This window comes from Urtica dioica, chromosome 9, assembly GCF_054948205.1.
Source record: "Urtica dioica subsp. dioica isolate 48M chromosome 9, U.dioica_male_clone48M_v1_H2, whole genome shotgun sequence".
Classification (NCBI taxonomy): Eukaryota; Viridiplantae; Streptophyta; class Magnoliopsida; order Rosales; family Urticaceae; genus Urtica; species Urtica dioica.
Genome location: NC_142764.1, coordinates 29,895,496 through 29,914,666, shown reverse-complemented (window position 1 = coordinate 29,914,666; position 19,171 = coordinate 29,895,496). Strand labels below are relative to the sequence as shown.

Genomic DNA, 19,171 nt, shown 5'->3' with positions numbered 1-19,171 from the left:
TGAATAAAATTATCATCTTTACATGGTCTCTCAACTCCAAGACCATTTAAATTTTAAACACAAAATATATATATCCATTACAGATTAAACCCATTTGCCACGTGTAACCATTGAGAGCCGAGTTAGGCAGAGAAACTCACGCTCTTCGCACAATAACGAACTTAATGCTTTTTCGATTAATTTAAAAAAAAAAAAAAAAAAAAAAATTTGATGCTCAACAAATTTCTATAAACATCTCATGCGACCTATCTCGGGCGTTACCAACACGCTCCAGTATGACCGCGCTTCTTTAAATTATCCACATAATTAGTCCTTTCATTCATATTTGTTAACACTTTGAACAAAAACTTAATATTTTATTTTTGACAAATTATATGCAATCTTATATTTGTAATAACTTTTTTATTTGAATAATTTGACATACACATTAAATAGAAAACAAAATTCCCTTTTCAAATAGTTGACTTAATAACTAAACATCATCATCAGCATCATGCATGCTTTGTATACCTTAATTTTTTAACATGTTTCGAAATATACGGACAGAATTGCCTCTCAAATCATTATTATTACTTCAACTTTTTATGAGTTTTTTAAAAAAATTGTTTGATTTAATCATTTGAAACTTATGTCTATCGAAATGAGAATTCGAAACTCTATTTCCGGGGGTCCATTGAAAAAGTAAAAGGTATTTAGTGAATTTGGAGTATTTGCAATAAACTAATAACAAGTAAGAATAAGAAAAAGTAGAAAAAAAAAGCATATTTGTTTTAAAAGCATTTAGATCGTCATTTACTTCTGTCATCATTACTAAGAGGAAGAAATGTTCATCAATTTTGATCAGTTATTTTTGTACCTACCAAATTATTTATTACTAGCAATTCATGCAGTTGCCTCAATCACCACTTTAGCTTTATAATGTACATTCGCGAAAGAAAAATTATACAAAATAATAATTTGAAATTAATTGATTAGTAAAATAGTCGAAATTTAAACAAAAATAGTTAAAATTATGTTGTCAGTAAAATTTTGACACAAAAATTAAAAAATTTGACGAATATTATAAATAATTTATCACTTTAAAAAAATTACTATTAGGATAAAAAAATTATAATTATTGTACATTTTGACTATTTCATTAATTGTAAACAAATTTTAACTATTTTGAAAAGGAAAAATGGTATGAAATAGTCAATTCAAACTATGACTTTTGCAAAATAGTCATAGTTTCATTAGGTATAGCAAAATAGCCAATTGAAAGTATTACTACTTTTAATCTTACCTCGATTAATTTTAATCCAGTCTTCATAAAGCTTACATTATGTCTTTATAGTTCATTGAGATTAAATTTAATCTAGCTTAGATTAATATTAATTTGGCTAGTTTGCTCATAGTTGACAAATTATGGCTATTTTGCAAAAGCTTAAGTTCTATTTGGCTATATAACCGCTTCACCCTTTGAAAAATTTATTACTTTGAATCATTTAGTCAAATCACCCCTAAAAAAAGAACACAATAATATATAATTTAACTCAAGTTATGGGTTCACCAAATGCCCTTAAAATGAATTGAAAGCCTAACGGGACGGGAATGGCATTAATCAGCAAGTGCACATACGTTATCTTTTTCACATTTGTCATTACTATTGGCTAAAAAATTAGTCCGCTAAGTTTTTTTTTTATATAATAGAGACTCACATGAATAAAAATAGTTTAAAAAGGCAAACATAGCTCTACAACTAGGCAATAACATTTTCATCATGGTTCACCGCAGCGTCGATATTTTATTGCTAATATATTATTTAGTACTGAAAATATTTGTTATATATTATTTATTGCTAATATATTTAGTTTCAGCTGACTTAAGACGAGAGTTGCTATTTTAATCCTCGACTACAACTAGATTCCTCGATGCCATAATTTGTCAACAAAAAACTCATAGAAAAAAAAATATATGTGCCACGTCATGAAGCGAGAGTATCAACATCTGGAATGTGGACCAGTAGTAGAGAAATCCCAGCATTCGCACTCAGAGCGCGTGTAGCTCACCTGAAAAGGAAAACCGGACAGTCCATGGGTGCTACGTGGACAGAAATACGGACCTACACAGAGAAATGGTTGTTTGCGATGTGAATGGCAATATTAAATAAATATACTCACACAACACACACAACCACTGAATGACACATAAAAAAGAGAAAGAAGGAAAAGCCGCTCCAAAGAAAAACACAAAGCACAACACAAGACTTTTATTCTTCTTCTTCTTCTTCTTTGCCATGACGACCAGCGACGATTGGGTCAAACACGCTACGACCGACGATTCGCTCGTCGCCGAGATTCTCCTCCGCCTCTCCCGCGCCGCCGACAAACCTCCGTCCCTGAGCCTCGACTGGACCGTCCGGCAGCGCCGCTCTCGAGCTCCGGCGGCGGCGAGAGAGCTCAACTTCGACGCCGAAATGAAGAGGAAGAAGAGAAGGAAGAGGAAGAACAAAGCCGAGCAAACTCGAGCAAGTCCGACCACGCCTCTCTCGTGGAGCGCCGGAACCTCCTCCGTCAGCGGCGGCGACGGCGATGGCTCCGAGGACCTGAGATCTAAGGTTTGTCTCTCTCTATCTCTTTCGATACGGACTCCGACGTCGAGTCTGTTTGTGTCGTTTTTTTCGCTTCGTTTTTTTAAATGGACGAAAATGACCCTCGTGTCATAAAGCACTGAGATGGTTAGTTGGTTCAGAAATTAGATACGGTAGGCGTTTCAAACCTGTCAGATTCTTCTTTCTTTTTTCCAGATTTAATTACCGTTTTAGCCTTATCTGTTTTGCATGGTTTGTTATTTTTGTTTCCCGGCGGATCAGTTACTTTTTCCGTCGCGGAAATTATCTTTCTTATTTTACATAAATGCCCTTGTTGGGTGTGGTGTTATGGGTAGATTAGTGTTTTTGGTACAATTCGGGGATGAGTGTGAAAACAGGAATGATTCCCTGTTTGTCATCACGTTTTCTTTCTCGCCACTTTTCCTCTTTCGTGTCGTGCGAAAAGACCAAACAACCCCTGAGGTCCACAACTGGTTTAAAAAAAAGCGTTGGTCAGCGAAGTCAAACGAAACGCGTGGCGAGGGTATTTTGGTCAATTAAGAGGAGATTGGTGACCAGCTTTTATAGGTGGCGTGTTTTCGTGGCAAATAGGTCTGCGTTTTTTTTTTGTTTTTTTTTTGCACTTTTATGCGGAATGATCCAGTGCAGCGCGCTGCTGAATAGCGTATTATGCGGGCGCACAGTAAAGTAGTCTTTTGTCACGTGACATGAGTAATTTTAAATTACAACTTTCTTTTGTTTTAAATTTTAAATGAGAAAAAGCTACTACCCTAAGCTTGGAGACTGGGATTCCTTTCAGTGAAAAATACAAGAAATCTTTTTGGAAAATTAATTTGATTAGCTATAGATTAATTTGTTTGGTATCGTCAAATTTTTTTTAAAAAAAGTCTGTCGTTTTAGCTTTATCTTTTTTGTAATATTTTGGGGGTTACAGAAAGGCAAGTCTTCGAGTCAAATAATTGTTTCATGGTATGGTGGCTTTGGGTTGAAAGTTGTGACTCTGATAATGCACAAAACATGACAAAAGTACTTTTTTATATTTTTCGTTCCATTTTTATACGAGAAGAGAACTTAAAGGTATGGGAAGTGGGGACCACAATTTCAATTCTTAGTAGTTGACTTTTTCTTCTCGTTTTTGTAATTGTTTCGTTAGTGGACTGGAATCACATTTCACAACAAACTCGAAACTGATATAAAATAAAATAAAAACATTTAAGGGTCCTTTGCCTTCTCGGAAACAAACACTACTATTCTATCACTATTATAAAAAGTCAAATCTTTTGTGTCGGAATAGTTGACTTTTATTAGTTCTTTCAGAGTTTGCAATAGTCGTATATACATGTGTGAACTCCACTTAAGTCATCTCAAACGAAACCATTCATAAAATACACGGCTGGATTAAGTTTACATGTTATTCTAATTGCTTTTTTTTTTTTGGCTATTTCAAAGCAAAATATAGTGGAATAAGTGTCTTTGGTTTTCGAACAGGTTTCTGTAAAGAATGAAGCAATGTCAACTACTTCAAAGAGGCCAAGAAAGAAGAAGGTGATACAATAGACTAATAAACAAATTGTATTGTTCTCGTTTTTTTTTTTTTTGTGTGTGATTTTTTTTTTTGTAATCTTATCAAACACATTTCTTTTGATGACGATGAAACAGACATTGGCTGAACTTAGAGAGGAAGAGACTCTCCTGTTGAAGGAGAGAAAAAAACTGAGAAAGGTATGTGCTTCATTTCAAAACAATCCCGTTTATTTACTAACTACGCTTCGTTAACGAAAATTAAATTAAAATTATTCGATTGAGCAGGAAATGGAAACCATGCGACTCGGCGTCGAGGAACAAAGGGCCACAAATGAAGCCTTGAATAGATTGAAGGTGAGATTGAGTCTTACTGTGTCATCATATACATATATGTATATATTAAATCGAAACTTTGATTGTGACATTTTTTTTTTTGGAATGTCCTGTTTTTAGCTTGATTTGGAGTGCAAGAAAAAATTTGAAGCTCGACAACGCTCAGTCACACCAAATTTGTCTGACAATAAAACAAAGGATGTAGAAATTCGAGAAACCGGGTTTCCCTTGCCGGATCTAAATCTCCCGGCCGATGGCGATTCGCGATAAAATAAAGCATAGAGAGTCATTAGTTTTTTTTTTCTTTTATAGCATGTGAAGAGTCTAAACCGTCTATACCGATATAATTCGATGTTGTCCAATTCATTCCAAACCATGATCGTTGAACCCTAAGTCTAACTTAGCTGTGGTACTTGTAATTGTAAAGTGCAAACCAAATTGCATTTTTTATTTTTTGTTGCTTTTATAATTTTTTATTTTATTTTGAAGGTAATGAGGGATAGATAGTGTAGAGATATCTAATCCAATTTGGTTAATTACAGTTCCAATTTTCTTCTGCATATCAATCCTTATTGTGAGTATAATTACTTTATTAATTTAGAACTTGCCCACATGACATAGGAAGTAATAAGTTTATTCATTGTCCTTGTTGTTTGTGTTTTCATATATATGTTACTTGAGCATTAAGTTTGCTTTGATTTTCAATCGAAGTATTTTTGAAACCAAGGAGAAGGAAAAACTTGAAGAGAATATATTGAAGAAGGAAATTAATTAAATATGTCAGTATTTTATATTCTTACTTGCTTGTTTTTTTTTTTTTTTTTCCTTTCATTTATGCCACTTCTTGAGAGTTTGGTCCGTATATTTATTTTGGGGGTGCAATAACTATCCTGCCATACTATACACACCATTGTGTATGTGATATAATAATGGACTCTCATCGCCACTTTTAATATCCATCATTGCAACTTTGCAACTGTAAAAAACAGTGCAACAAAACTCAAAGATCTGAAGTTAGTTGTGTGTGTGTGTGTATTAGTATATCACCACAATCTTATATATTGTAAAAACAGTTATATCTCTTTAGTTTTCTATCTACTCGAGACTTTTCAGTATTTAATAGTTTTATCTTTTATTTTCTTTTAATTTTGGAATGGTGCCCCCAAGCGTGAGGGTAGTTGATATTTAAAACCCGGTATTATTATTACTATTATATTTTCTTTTTTTTTAATACAAACACCATAGTGCGAATGTGCGATTACCTTATAAGTTCGAAGGTCAATTTAATAGCGTAGCTGTATATTGCTTTCAATTAAGTCATTTCCCTCTATTGAGCAGTGGTCGGTTTGAGAAATTCCGAGACATGTTAATGTCAATCATTCGACAGTCACAGAAATGGGCTTTGTTAAATTTGCGTGGGAGGTTATGTCGTTTGGTCAAGCTCTACTGTCGTTTTTTCGATTAAAAAAAAAAAAAAGTTCTACTGTCGTTTCTGGATGATACGTGATTTGTCATTTCTGTTTGTTATTTTAAATTAATGGGATTAAATAGCGGATGCCTAATTTTTTTTTATGTCTCATTCTATTTCAATATTTTATTTTAATATTAAATTATGTGTAAATATTGAACACTTCGGAGAAAAACATTTAAAAAAAAAAAAAAATCTCATAAAAATTTAGAGGCATTTAATGCCATTTTTAATATTCTTTTAATCTTCATTTGGCTCGTGTATATGAAGCAATTTAATTATCAAGAACAAAAGCTCATTCGACCAGTCTTATGTGTTCATTTTTACCTGCAAATATTTAGATTTATATATCCATTTAATTATAAAATGTTACTCATTATTTTCAAACCATATTTGTACTACTACGAAATGTGATTTGCACGACGAAGTTTGCATAATGGATTTGCATAACGATTTTATTTAAGTTGCGTAAAACTAAAGTCCAAAATGGTTCCCGTTACAAGTGTCAAAAGGGTGGTGCCGAGCAAGTCCGACCTTTTATCTTAAGCCCAAAAAAAGTTGAGATCCGGGTTCGACCCAAAATCTTTTATTGGAGGTTCGACTTTAACCAGACCTGAAGAATAGGACTTTAAGCTCGACTTGGGATCAAGCCATTGACCCTCAAGGTCGTGGGCCGGGTCTGAGCTTGAAAATGGCTTAAACTGGGTCTAAAAAAAACCCAAACAATTTAATAAAAAAACAAAAACAAAAACTGTTAAAAAATTTAATAAAAAAACAATAAACATTTAGTCAAAACAATACAAGAATTTACTAAGCGTTTTGGATAATGGCTATGTGAATGTAAAGGCAAATTATATGTTAATTGGCGAGTTGGAACGAATGTAAATAAAATGGGCACAATGCTTCATAATGCCGGAGCAGAATTGCAATCAGTACCCTTGCCCGGAATTTATATTCCGGCTTGTTGATGTCGTCCGAAAGATAATGTTCGGGATTTTTTCAATTAGTCAAGTTAAAAAACCTCCAGGAAAAAAAAAAAAAAACTTTACGTATATATTTATAAATCAAGAAAATCAATAGCGCTTAAGAATGGTACTGCTATAAAAATTAATTTAGAGTCTAGACCAAAATGTCAAAACCTTTCTCTCTTCAGTTCTCATACAAAATAATTAGATATAAGTGCACTCCATAAATTAGAAAGTAAATACTAGGCTCGGGGTCTCTGATTTTGGCTGCGACTTGATCGGTGCTCTCTAAGCTCGGAGAGGATGTTGTAAGTAGTGAATGGTCATATTGACGACGCTTTGTTGTTCAGAGATCTTCTTGTGGACAAAATCTTTGGAAATCGAATAAGACCTCATATTCGGTGGTTCTTGTTCACAAGCCCGTTGGGTTATTAATTAATTTCGAAGCATTTAGATTATAATTTAGATTCACCTAGAGGGCTCAACTCTTTTGCTAATCGATAGCGAAATAACTTGTATCAAACCATTAGACTGTGATTAGGGAAGACTTGGATATAACTTTGCAGGCCTAAACATTTTTACAACCATTTTAGTATAACCCAGGTATTCCACGATGGCTTCGTAAAATTTTCCATCCGTGCCTTCCATCGTCAAGTAGAAAGTTAGGGCCTGATAAGTCACTCTCACAATCTTCTTCACCCCCACCACAGCTTTACCCTGAAATACATATATATAATAAAACATAAATCAATCATTTATGTATATATAGGTATAATATATGTGGTGGACAAAAAAAAGGACCTGTTTGTTTTTGCTGTGAAATTGGAAGGCGAGCTCCGCTATTTTTTGTACTCTCTCTGTTATAGGGTGTGAACAGAAGCAGCCGAGCATAATCCTACTACGGCATTCAAGAACACGAAAGCCCTGATTAAATTTAAAACAACTCATTCATTAATGGATTATATATCTACATATATATGTATATATATATATATGCAGAGAGAGAGAGATTGTATACCTCATCGGCAGCACAATTGTCAACGTATTTCCTAGTCTCAGGTTTACGTGGTATGACTTTCTTAGCCGCAGCTAATTCAGAATCAGCAATGACTTTCTTGTTCAAGCGTGTTCGCCTAATAATGGTGGGAGATTTCTGTACTATTAAAACATCAATGGTCTTTTTGCGTGAGTCAGCTTTCCGTGCTTTGACTCTCTTAGCTATAGAGTTCACCGGAGCCATAGCTTTGTTTTGGTGCTTCGAACTATAAGAAGGAAATTATTTAGGCGAATAACAAGAAAGAAACACACACAAAGCCACCGAATCAGTACACATATTCATTAGAGTTGGAATTCGTTTTTACTCTTTCTTCGCATCTCGGAATATGAAAGCCAAAAAGACGAAGAAATTGAATTTCACAAAGGTTTTAAGATTAGAGAACAAGAAATGCCTTGAATTCTGCTTTCCGATTTTAGCGGAGTCGACCGGTTCCAGGCGCTTCCAACTAAAAAAAGAAAAGCAATTCGGTACAAGAAAAGCTCTGAAAAACAAACCCTAACAATCCCAAAACGTTTGTTCTCTGGAAATTGGAAATTTTATAGTTTTGTTCAGAAGATTGTAAGAACAGAACAAATAACCTTCGAGAGCTTCCTTTATATAGAGTATGACGACGGTTGAAAACGGGTTTGCTGTATTTATTATGGGCCGGGTCACATACTTCTTGGGTTTGTTTTTGATGAATGGGCTATGGGCTTGGGCCGAATTCGGGTTTAAAGACCCACGAAACTTGCTATTGTATACTGGCATCGTTTGGTATAGCTTTGTTTTTTTTAAACTGACAGGTGTTTGTTAAGCTGTTTATAAAACAGTTGTTGCTGGTAACAAAAACTGATTTTACGTTTGGTGAAATAAATATATTATAGTAAAAAGACTAAAATAGACATAAAATAAATATTTAACAGTGCTATGGATAATCACGTGAGGATATTAAAGTAATTTTATATCAAATACAAAAACGCTTTTTCTAAAAGCTAAGATTCGTAGTTTTTGTGACTCATGTACAATTTTTAAAATCGCTTTTGAAATTTTTTAAAAACTGTTTTACCAAACAGTAATATTGCAGTTTGGTTTTTGCTAACAGCAAAAACAGGCTTAAAAAAGCTGTGCCAAACACGCCCACTCTTATCCTTCAGAAGTTCGCTATTTCTGGCAGATTTATATATAGAGAAGTTCCCGAAAGTTCTCGGTATAGTGGTTTTGAGGCGTTTTTTTGGAGAGCTCCGGAGAGAGAAAGTGGCTTCGAGTCCTTCGTATAATTGGTACCCCCGGTGTTACTTTTATTTGTTTTAGGATTTTTTTTACCTTGCTCGCTTTTGTCACTTGTGTTGATTTGTGTTATGTTTTGTTTTGTTTTGGAGACGGATTAGACATTGTCTTCATTCCCGCTCGAAAAACTCTGTTAGATGACTGTATATACAGATTGAAGATATGTCTTCACTTTTGTCGATGGATGAGTTGGTTGGTTCGCTCTACCATCCATTAAGAGATATTTGAAGGAGTTTGAGTTAGGTCTCTATTTTTATTTTTGTTGTATTTGAGAGATTACTCTCATTCTCTAATAGATAGCTTCGAGTCATTTTTCTAAAATAAAAAAAAAAAAAGAAAAAAAAAAAGCAATATTGAAAGGAAATAACATGCGTGGAATGTGACTTAAAAATGTCAGTACAGTATTGTCCAAGGAATCAAACATTTTGTTTCTACCCGAAAGCAAAGTGCTACGTTTGTGTGTGTGAATCCTTAATTGATTCCAAAATCTTCATAGACTTCATTTTTTTTCTACTTTTTTTTCTACTTTTTTTTCTCATAGCACTGTACTCATTTCTCAGTTCTCACATCCCACCCACTTTTCATGGGATAGGCTCTTCTCAAACCTTAAAATAACTATCGTGATCTATATATGTCTATAGATAGTACATGTAGATATACTGTTTGTTTATGAAAAACCACTATACTTTTAATTTACGTATCACAATTATATTATCATATCTCTAGATTCTGTTAATATATACCATGATTTTCTCTGCTACACGCAAGGCCTTTGGCAATATTCTCCTACGAACCAATATTTTTATAACACCATAGGCTAACTGTGCTGACATTTATTCACATTACTGTTGTCTAACATATTATATAGCCAGAAAAAAAAACTTTGGTCATACTCGCGTAGTATTTATATACTGTAAGATTGACCAACAAAGCCATGAAAACTGGAGTACCCCACGTGTTCAACTTCTACCGCAGAAAAACGGCACATTAAATTATTGTACTATTTTCCAAATTTTTACAGTCAAATTTTTTTTTATACAAATTAAAATTATGACTATTATAAATAATTTATGACTTTAACAAAAATTAATAGTCGGATCAAAATATTTTTTGAAATTTAATTATTACACATTTTTATTATTTCAAAAAATTTAGATTAATTTAGACTATTTTACAAATCAATTATTTTAAATTAACTATTTAACTAAATCACCCTTTTGAATAAATATCGTACGTATTACTCCTATGTATATATAGAACGTAACGTACCATCAACTATTACGTTCAAAACCAAATGCTGGCTATTTTTTTTATACTTCTCTCCGACACTGTTGTTGATAAAGGTTTTCTCTTTGATACTTTGACTCTAGAATTTAATAACCGTAACAGAAATAAAATACAAAATACTTCTTACTAATTTAATAGAACAGCATAATTGATTATGTCAAGTTAATCTAAAGTCTAATTCTAAACAACTCAAAAGAGCTAGCTAGCTAATATCCGTTCTTACATGATGATTTGCATGCACGTACAAAAAAAAAAGAAAAATAGAAAAAAAGAACCAACTAGTCAAAACAAGAACTTAGAAATCAAACAATAATAATAGTAGCTTAGCTTATCAATAAACACCAAAATATTAGTTAGCCGTGGAAGAGCTAGTTGCACCACTCACGCCCAGCTTCAGATCAAGCTCCACGTGTCCACCGAAAAAAGAGCTGTTCTTATTAGAATTAGAACTGGCTCTTCTGATAATGTTAACGTCGTTGCTGCTGAAGAGAAGAGCCGGTGACGTCACAACCAGACACTTGTTGCCGTGATTATTACCCTTTTGCCCTTTGACCCTCTTGACCGGACTCTGCTGCTGCGGCGACCCCAGCAGCGGAAACACCGACGGGATCGGAAAGTTGGTACGCGCCTTCGAGCCCCTCAGACGCCTCGCCGCCGCGTCGTACACACGCGCCGCTTCCTCGGCCGTGTCGAACGTGCCGAGCCAGTGCCGGCACCGTCCGATCCTGTCCCGAATCTCCGCCGACCACCGTCCCCACGGCCTCTTTCTCACTCCTCTGTACCCCTTCTCTCTCCTGCCACGCGCTTCCTTTTCGGGCTTCGGACCCGCCTCGCACGTGCTCCCACCGAACAGCACGTGCTCGCCCACCACGGCTGCGATTCCGTCGAGAAGCACCGGAGCTTGACTCGGAGTCGACTCGGTCTGGACCGGGTTTTGACTCGGCGGTGGCTCTATGTTGTTATGGTTTGATGGGAACGAAGCGAAGAACGAAAGGGTTTCTAGGGTTTCGTGGTTCATCTCTGTCATTAAGCTTGCAAGTCAAGAAACAAGAGGGTTTTGAACGAACGTGTGGTAAATCGAGTGTGATTCTATATCGTTTATATAGTGACTTAAACAAGAATATCAGTAATTGTTTTTTTTAATATTTTTTATATTCGGGTTTCTTTTTCTTCAGGGAAAAGATATGAATAATAATTAAAGATTTGGTAGTCAATGTCGACAAGACCGTAGAGCCATGTATTTAGTATTACGTCGTTTATCTTGTTTTAATTGATTTTTCTTTTTATGTCATTTTGAATTTTGATATCACGATTGCTACCCCTAGTCACTCACAATGAATTAGCATTTAGACTTGTGAGTGGTGATAGCATACGCATAGTAGTACGATCTCAATAATCTCACATGCTCTTTATCCAGATTTAATTCCAAACCCAAATTGAATCAGGGTTTGAATTCCGTTTTTTATTTTATTTTCAATTCATAATTTAACTTTTAATGTTTTGAATCTAATTAGAATCAAGATTTATACTTTATTATTGATCAATTTTATCCAAAATCATTTAATTTCAATTAATTGAGTAACTAACCCACCAAAATTTGAGGATTTGCTAAATAGCTAATTTGTTTTTATAAATTTTGAATAAATAGCTATTATAATGAAATGATATTGTTCCATTTCATTTATGCTCTTATTTATAATTATTAACAGATATTTACAATTATTAATGTCTTTTTAAATTTATTAATAAAATATTGTGTCTATTTACTTAAAATTTATAAAAATTAGCTATATGACAAAACATAAATTTTTTTATGATTATATATGAGCTTTTTTTTTTTCTTTCTCTTTGCCTCATTTTTAATCAATTCCTACTGTAGTTAGCATTTTAGATCACAAAGACCCACAACTCTAGTTCAATTAGAAGAAAAAAAAAAACACAAAAAACAGCCATTGGATTTTAACGAAATATTAGTTATGTCCATCTATTTTCATAAATAATAACTTAGTTAGTAATTCTACACTTAAAAAAAAATTCTTTTATTTTTATGTTTTATTTTGATATTGGGTTAAATGAATAACATTAGAATAATGTATCAACACACAGTTAATATTGTTAGTAATTTACAAACCTAATTTACTTGAACTAGGCTACTAGCTAAATAAATAAATAAAAATTTCAAAAGATAAAACTAGAAAATTGTCAGATAAAAAGTAGACCGAAAATATGGAAAGTTTTCATGCAGTGCTTGATTAGATGATGAGATGGGCCATAATCACAAATCTCGATGATTTTCTGGAGATTTGATCTTTATTGTTTAGTAGCCGTTGGATTGCGATATCTATTGGCGTAGATCTCGTCACGATGATATCAGCAAAAAGATCTCTTTTTTTGAGTGATCAACGTCAAATACGCTTAACCTAAGCCTTAATTTTTTTTCTTTTTATCCATAACAAAGAGTGTCTTGTGTTGTTTGCTCGAGGCTTCACCCGAGTAACCAATTGCGTATCGTCATAAATTTGGAATTAAATGATTAGTGATATCATCATTTCATTAAATTCATAATGACACGCTTTTCTTCTTTCTTCTTCTTATTCTTCTTACTAATTCTGAAACTGGGTCCCACTATAAGTGTAAGAGAACTGAAAGTCCCTCTTGATAACAGGTAATTATTTGATTAAGACCAAGACCCCGTGATCTTCTTGCTCAAGTTCATCAAAAATATAACTTGTAGTGTATGGTTAAATCATGTATATCATATAGCTCTTATTATTCTCTACAGGTCAGAAATAATGCGTGATTTCAGTGTTTTTCTTCAAAGTTTTATGCGATGATTATTAGAAAGATAATAAAAAGTCACATAGGTATGAGTCATTTAATATGTAATAAGCCCATGATTTCTTTTTCAAGAATCAAGTACATCAAAATATAAGTTGTAGTAAATAGTTAAATCATGTATATTCATCTAGCTCTTATAACACTCTCCTGGTCAGAAATAGTTAATTCGTGATTTCAGTGTTATATTATAGTTTTTTTCTTCTTCAAAGTTTTATGCGACGGTCATTAGACAGATAATACAAAGTCACATAGGAGTCATTAATTTAATGTGTAATGTGTTAATAAGAGGCGTAGATATTTGAGCTAGCTTAATTAGTATGATTAGAAGTGTCTGAAATATAGCTGTAAATTAATGTGACAAGACCTGTAATTATTTACGCCACTAATTAAATGCCAACCTCAACAATTTAATTCTCTTAAGCCATTTTAATGCATAACAGCTAAATAATATAGAAAAGAATTTGCCTAGATGATGGGAGTGGGACAATAAGAGGTCTCTACGCAATTATGATTTTATTGTAAATTTATTTTTGTACCTATATATGTACATTATGTGTTTTTCTCTTGATTATCAAATCAATGTTTTCTTGCTTACGTAAAATCTTGAGCATTAAACACTTCGAAACTCACGTGAGAAGTATCGGGAACCGATCAACTTATTCGAAAATTTCAAAACTTTTATGCAAACCCGTGTGATATTGAGTATTTTTTTTTTTAGGAGCTCAAATGATGTGCAATAATTTTTAAACAATTAACAAATATCAACCATTAATGTTATGTATCGAGGACATGGTCATGGAAGAAAATTTAAATAAAGGCCGTACAATCGTTGTCCATCCATCCTGATGGATTTGAGGATTTAAGTCAATCATGAAAATAAATATTATTCACAACAAAATGAAAATCCATGCAAAACTAATATTCACACGCAAAGCAAGAGTGTATTTGTATAGTGATGTGTGAACAATTTCCAAGATGGTTAATATTTTGGTATTGGCATAAAAACACACAGTGGGAGTGAGACAAAAGAGAATGTTGGTCTATTAGTAAAACTCCTTAAACAAACCCATACATGGAAAAGAGTGAATTGAAAGACAATGCAAATAGTTTCGTTTTCTTAGAAGAAAGTGAAATAACTTTCTACAAGTAAAAAACAGAAAATAAAAATTTTAGTACGATTCTTATTTGTTAGCTAGTGAGACAAATACATTTCTTACTAATTCAATTTCTTTTTTTTTTTTGTATTTTTTTTGTTTTTATTAATCTTTTCTACTTCACGCTCACTTTTTTTTTATGCTGTTATTGAAATATAAATAGTTCTTATCTTTTAAATGAATTGAGAAACTAGTGAGAATACAACGGAGTACGACGAATGTGATAGATTTTGTATTGTTGAATTTCAATAGAATACAATAATGCAGAACAATCTTTAATTGTAACTTTGTAAGGGTGGAAGATAAAAAAAATATAAAATACGAGAAATATAAAAATAAGAATGAGAAGCTAAATTGAATAAAAATTAGTTGGTGATATATTTTTTTAGACCATCTTCAACCAAAAAAATCAAAAATTCAGTTTGCACTCCAAATATTACAACAAACAATGTTTTATCTACAACTCAATACTCAATTTTTTACACCAAAAAATATATTCTTCATAGCTCTATTATTTTAATAATTCAAACATCTTTCTATATATTGACCCATATTTATTTAACTTGTATACTTTGTGCTGTCGCACGAAAATAAACAACTATTTATTGTTTCGGGCTGTTCGACCCAAAGCCGGACCAAACAACCCCTGAGCCAATTGAAAAAAACTCAAAAGTCACGAGTTGTAAGCTCGAAGGCGTTCTTCGCTCTGACGCGCACTCCGACACTCAACATTAGTATGATTTCAAACATAGCCACAATTGATTACGTGACTTTTATTAGTCATTTAACAATTTACATGTTTATCCTTTGTTTGAAACTCGGCTGAATATCTCGCCTATTTTATTTTGATTTATTTATTACACGCATAAATAAAAATTAACGAAAATTTATTGACGATTCACAAGTTACTTATTTTAATCAATATTTAATTTGTTTATCATATTATATTCATTAATGATTTTCTTTTTAAATATTCAAATTTGAATCAAAGCGTGTACTAAGTCTGATGATGTTGTTGACTTTCTTATTAGTAGGACTCAAACGTTGGTTACTGTTTTATTTTCACTCATTTAAACCACACAAGGGTATATTCGATATTTCATAGTCGTAAATTTCACTAAATGACTAGATTACAAAATTTATCAAACGTTGGTTAGATCTTAAATATCACGTTTCAAAAAGGTTACGTTGCTAGTTTGCCATTTTAAAGATTTGTATGCTTGACAGAAGAAACAGAGTACGGAGGGTCATCCACATCGTTTTAGAATTATACAATCGAGTAATCTTGAGAGAGAATTGTGTAAGTACCTATCATCTCTTATGAGAGGTATTTATAGTGTTTGAGAGGCTGAAGAGGTGCCTCTGGTCGTCTGGCATGAATAGTGAAACTCCATATTTGGAGTTTCATTATTCTCTAACTCAATGATTAAGTGAGAAATGAAGTTGTATTGAAGCAAATGTAATTTCATTTTGTCACTTTCCACTCTATTATTAAGCGGGTTGGAGATATTCTTAATATAAAATGTTCATAATCTTTTTAATTGTAAGACATGATCTCCTACGAATATTATATAATTTTTTTCCTTGGAAATCTATATTTGGATTATAGAGCACTGAAAGCACGCCATTGTATTTGTCTTTGTTTTTATAATTAATTTCATTTTTTGGTTTTACGCGCACTCACTCTTTGGACTGGTAAATTTTCTCGGGTCTCTCATATACTGATATACATATAGAGAGAAGAGAAGGTTATATTCATATATAAACATGCATAAACAATTACTTGGGTTTCGAGATAAATTGACTATAAAATCCAAACAACAAACATGACAAAGAAAAAGTATTCTTTATGATTCTCAACTATGGGTGTGTTGTGTACTAAATAATGTGTTTCATTTCTGTAATTAAGTTACATGACTTTAAAAAACAAAACAAAAAACAAACAAAAAATGTTCGGCATGGGAAATGTAAAATGGTGCCCAAATTCCGCAATCTTTGTGTGTTCTTTTTTGGGTGAAATTGCGAAGCTGCTTTGAAAAATTCTTCTCTTCCATTCTATATTGGACGATGGATTAATGTTGTTCACTGTTTACCAACAAGAAGAACACAACCTTGTTTTCTTCTCTCTTTTTTGTCTTCTTCTTCTTGTTTTTTTTCTAATGTCTGGCTTCCTCGAGGACAAGGACGGTTTTTTTTTTTTTTTTTTGGGTCCCTTCATTGATTAGAGAATGGTCTCGGTTCTACTCTTAATAATTTTTACTTTTCTTTTGTTGCTGAGTGCTCTTAGTTTTTATTGGCGTAACGGAATTGATTATAGAATTGAAATTATGATTGGTAGTTGAACTTATATCTAGTAATGCTTAGCTTCCGTTTATGGTTTATTTGTCGTAAAAATTGTGTCTTTCGTTGAATTTGGTTTAACGTCGTTTATCATTCGAGATTGTGTTGAATTTGTCGTTTAATGGAACTTTGACGTTTATCCTTTATCTAGTTTTGAAAAAATTTCCAAACTTTTTTTTCTTCGCCTCCCCGTTGAGGGAAGACCATGATGTTGCATATTACTTTTAAATTTGTCTCAGCTTGTTCTCGATAACTTTTTAACTATCTATATCTTTTCCTTTTTCTACTAGTTTCCGATCTAAATGCTCATGTTTTATATGAATCAAAAGCTTGAACTGAAAACTACAAATATAATTATATTATGACGTTATCAGAGACAAGTAAATCATACTTTCTATAGATAAAGAAGCAAAAAAGTATAACGTCTTCGTCCCGTTGATGTGTAAACTATGTAAATGATTGAAATTTGAAAAGGGGAGACAAAAAATTCGTGTTATAAAATGAGTTAAGGATTTTTTTTTTATAAAGAGTTATTTTTTATTTTTTTTAATAATATAGTAAATAAGTATTTATTCTACTAAGGGTATTTTTGTGAGTTCAAATTATTTTTTTATAAAAAATAAACGAAAATAGTGATATTTGTAATATATCATTTTTTTATGGGAGATATATGTCATTTATATTAAACCGAAGGAATATGTCTGATATTTCTAGAAATCGAAGGGATAAATCTCACATTTCGATTAAATACGAGTGATACTCTTGATATTTTCCCTTCATTTACTTTTTACTTAAACCATAGCTTTTATTTTCATATACATATATTCGACATTGTTCGAAGTGCTTGTGAAGAAGAGAAAGAGATGAGGTATCGTGATCTTATACGATGAACAGTCTATGAATAGTTTTTGTTGATGACCTTTTAAACAACTAGATAAAACAATAATATGCAAAGGCAAAGACATTAGAAAAGCAAGAGAAACTTTGTGAACTCAGTCATGGACAAACTGTTTTGACCTCAACATCTTTTGAGCAATAGTGATTGTAAATTGATCGGCTAAACTAGAAAAACCTTCCTCCATGTTTGATGAGTTTCTCTCTTTAATTTCTTCAATTGACGTCCAAAATTCATCGTTATTAATTTGGGGTTTCTTTTTATTTTCATGGATTCAGAGTGTTAAGTTTTAAGTTGATGAATAATAATCTAAAATGATTGTTGATTCTAAATGATTTAGATTTTGGAAGTTAGTTTGGAATAGGGGTGTGATATTTCTTATTGTCATGATGAAATCTGGAATCTTTACACAGGACATTGTTTTGTGAATGATCTTGTTTTAATAGGACAAATAACTTATATTGACAATGGATGACTTGTTGACGCGTTGAGAGAGATAAGCGTAGCATAGAATATCATATGTTTAAATCACTGTTCATCCATTTACAAAAAGAAACTTAATCAATAAATTAAAAATGAAAGCTTTGAAAAGCTGAAGCATGATACAATAAGGACACTAAATTAAAATAATTAAAATCTGATACAATTAGTTGGTTCATCGTCTTAAATATGTGTAACATCCACATATGCTTAATATATTTTTCCCTACATTTATTTTCTTATTGTAAACATATGTTAATAAGCTAAATATCCTATTTCAAACTGGTTATCCCATAAAGATGTCTTGGTAATATAGTTTAACGTTGAAGAATCAACAATAAAAAAAAAATCTATTTAGCGCAAAGATTGCATTAAAAATTTTATAAGCAAGACACATTGGTTCAAAACGCCCACAAACATGTCTCCATAGATAAACATCAAGAGAAAAATAATATCTACCGTGAAGTCTAACTTTTGGCTCTTTTAATCTATCTATATTATTCAGTACAATTAGCTCTAAATAATTTTTTTCTTCTTTGTTTGCCCATGAATGTATTTAAATAATATTTTTCAAGAACAATATCTAATAAAAATACAATGAATGCATGTCTTCTATTTTTGTTAAAATAATCTAATTTACAAAGTCTCCACAATTATTTTTCAGTTTGATTTGAATTTGTTCCACAACACTTTAACTTATATTAGCCAAATAATCTTTATTAATTTAAATTGTACATTCTAATAACTTATATATATATATTAAGCCTCAGCTATTTATTATCGCGCGTCGTTGAGATTTTAAAGTAGGATTACGAGTTTAAAGTAGGATTATATGATTTCCCTTTTTTTTTCTTCTCTTTCTCTTTGTTCGGAGGAAGGATTCTGATTCGTTTCCATATAAATATAACACTTGTTTCCTTATACATTCTTCATAACAAAAACGAGGTGCTGAGATTTCCATATAAAATCTAACA

General features: G+C 32.2%; 3 protein-coding genes across 4 annotated transcripts; 1 reads left to right on the top strand and 2 right to left on the bottom strand.

The window, feature by feature from the left end:
- The first annotated feature begins 2,162 nt into the window (after positions 1–2,162).
- Positions 2,163–5,001, top strand: LOC149386747 (uncharacterized). The gene is made up of 5 exons (XM_089625444.1): positions 2,163–2,596; positions 4,079–4,135; positions 4,250–4,312; positions 4,400–4,468; positions 4,568–5,001. The coding sequence occupies exons 1-5, from the start codon at positions 2,180–2,182 to the stop codon at positions 4,715–4,717; spliced, it is 756 nt and encodes a 251-aa protein (XP_089481570.1). The 5' UTR covers positions 2,163–2,179; the 3' UTR covers positions 4,718–5,001.
- A 2,059-nt stretch (positions 5,002–7,060) lies between these two features.
- Positions 7,061–8,476, bottom strand: LOC149386746 (uncharacterized). Of its 2 annotated transcripts, none has more exons than XM_089625450.1 (4): positions 8,242–8,476; positions 7,899–8,142; positions 7,682–7,804; positions 7,061–7,597 (listed from the first exon to the last, which is right to left on the bottom strand). In XM_089625450.1, the coding sequence occupies exons 2-4, from the start codon at positions 8,118–8,120 to the stop codon at positions 7,418–7,420; spliced, it is 525 nt and encodes a 174-aa protein (XP_089481576.1). In that variant the 5' UTR covers positions 8,121–8,142; positions 8,242–8,476; the 3' UTR covers positions 7,061–7,417. The 2 variants fall into 2 exon arrangements, with proteins under 2 accessions (XP_089481576.1, XP_089481577.1); XM_089625451.1 differs by having other exon boundaries at positions 8,329–8,476.
- Positions 8,477–10,839: 2,363 nt separating this feature from the next.
- LOC149386745 (Integrase-type DNA-binding superfamily protein) lies at positions 10,840–11,508 on the bottom strand. Its single transcript, XM_089626552.1, has one exon. It carries the CDS (start codon positions 11,506–11,508, stop codon positions 10,840–10,842), a length of 669 nt encoding a protein of 222 aa, XP_089482678.1.
- Positions 11,509–19,171: the final 7,663 nt, after the last annotated feature.

Bases quoted from the DNA above. Each gene is read 5' to 3' on its own strand.
- LOC149386747 (XM_089625444.1), top strand. From the start codon at position 2,180: ATGACACATAAAAAAGAGAAAGAAGGAAAAGCCGCTCCAAAGAAAAAC. The intron at 2,597-4,078 runs GTTTGTCTCTCT...GTTTTCGAACAG, and splicing joins CCGAGGACCTGAGATCTAAG to GTTTCTGTAAAGAATGAAGC. The intron at 4,313-4,399 runs GTATGTGCTTCA...TCGATTGAGCAG, and splicing joins AGAGAAAAAAACTGAGAAAG to GAAATGGAAACCATGCGACT.
- LOC149386746 (XM_089625450.1), bottom strand. From the start codon at position 8,120: ATGGCTCCGGTGAACTCTATAGCTAAGAGAGTCAAAGCACGGAAAGCT. The intron at 7,805-7,898 runs GTATACAATCTC...AAATTTAATCAG, and splicing joins ACAATTGTGCTGCCGATGAG to GGCTTTCGTGTTCTTGAATG. The intron at 7,598-7,681 runs GTCCTTTTTTTT...TATGTATTTCAG, and splicing joins TTCACAGCAAAAACAAACAG to GGTAAAGCTGTGGTGGGGGT.
- LOC149386745 (XM_089626552.1), bottom strand. From the start codon at position 11,508: ATGAACCACGAAACCCTAGAAACCCTTTCGTTCTTCGCTTCGTTCCCA.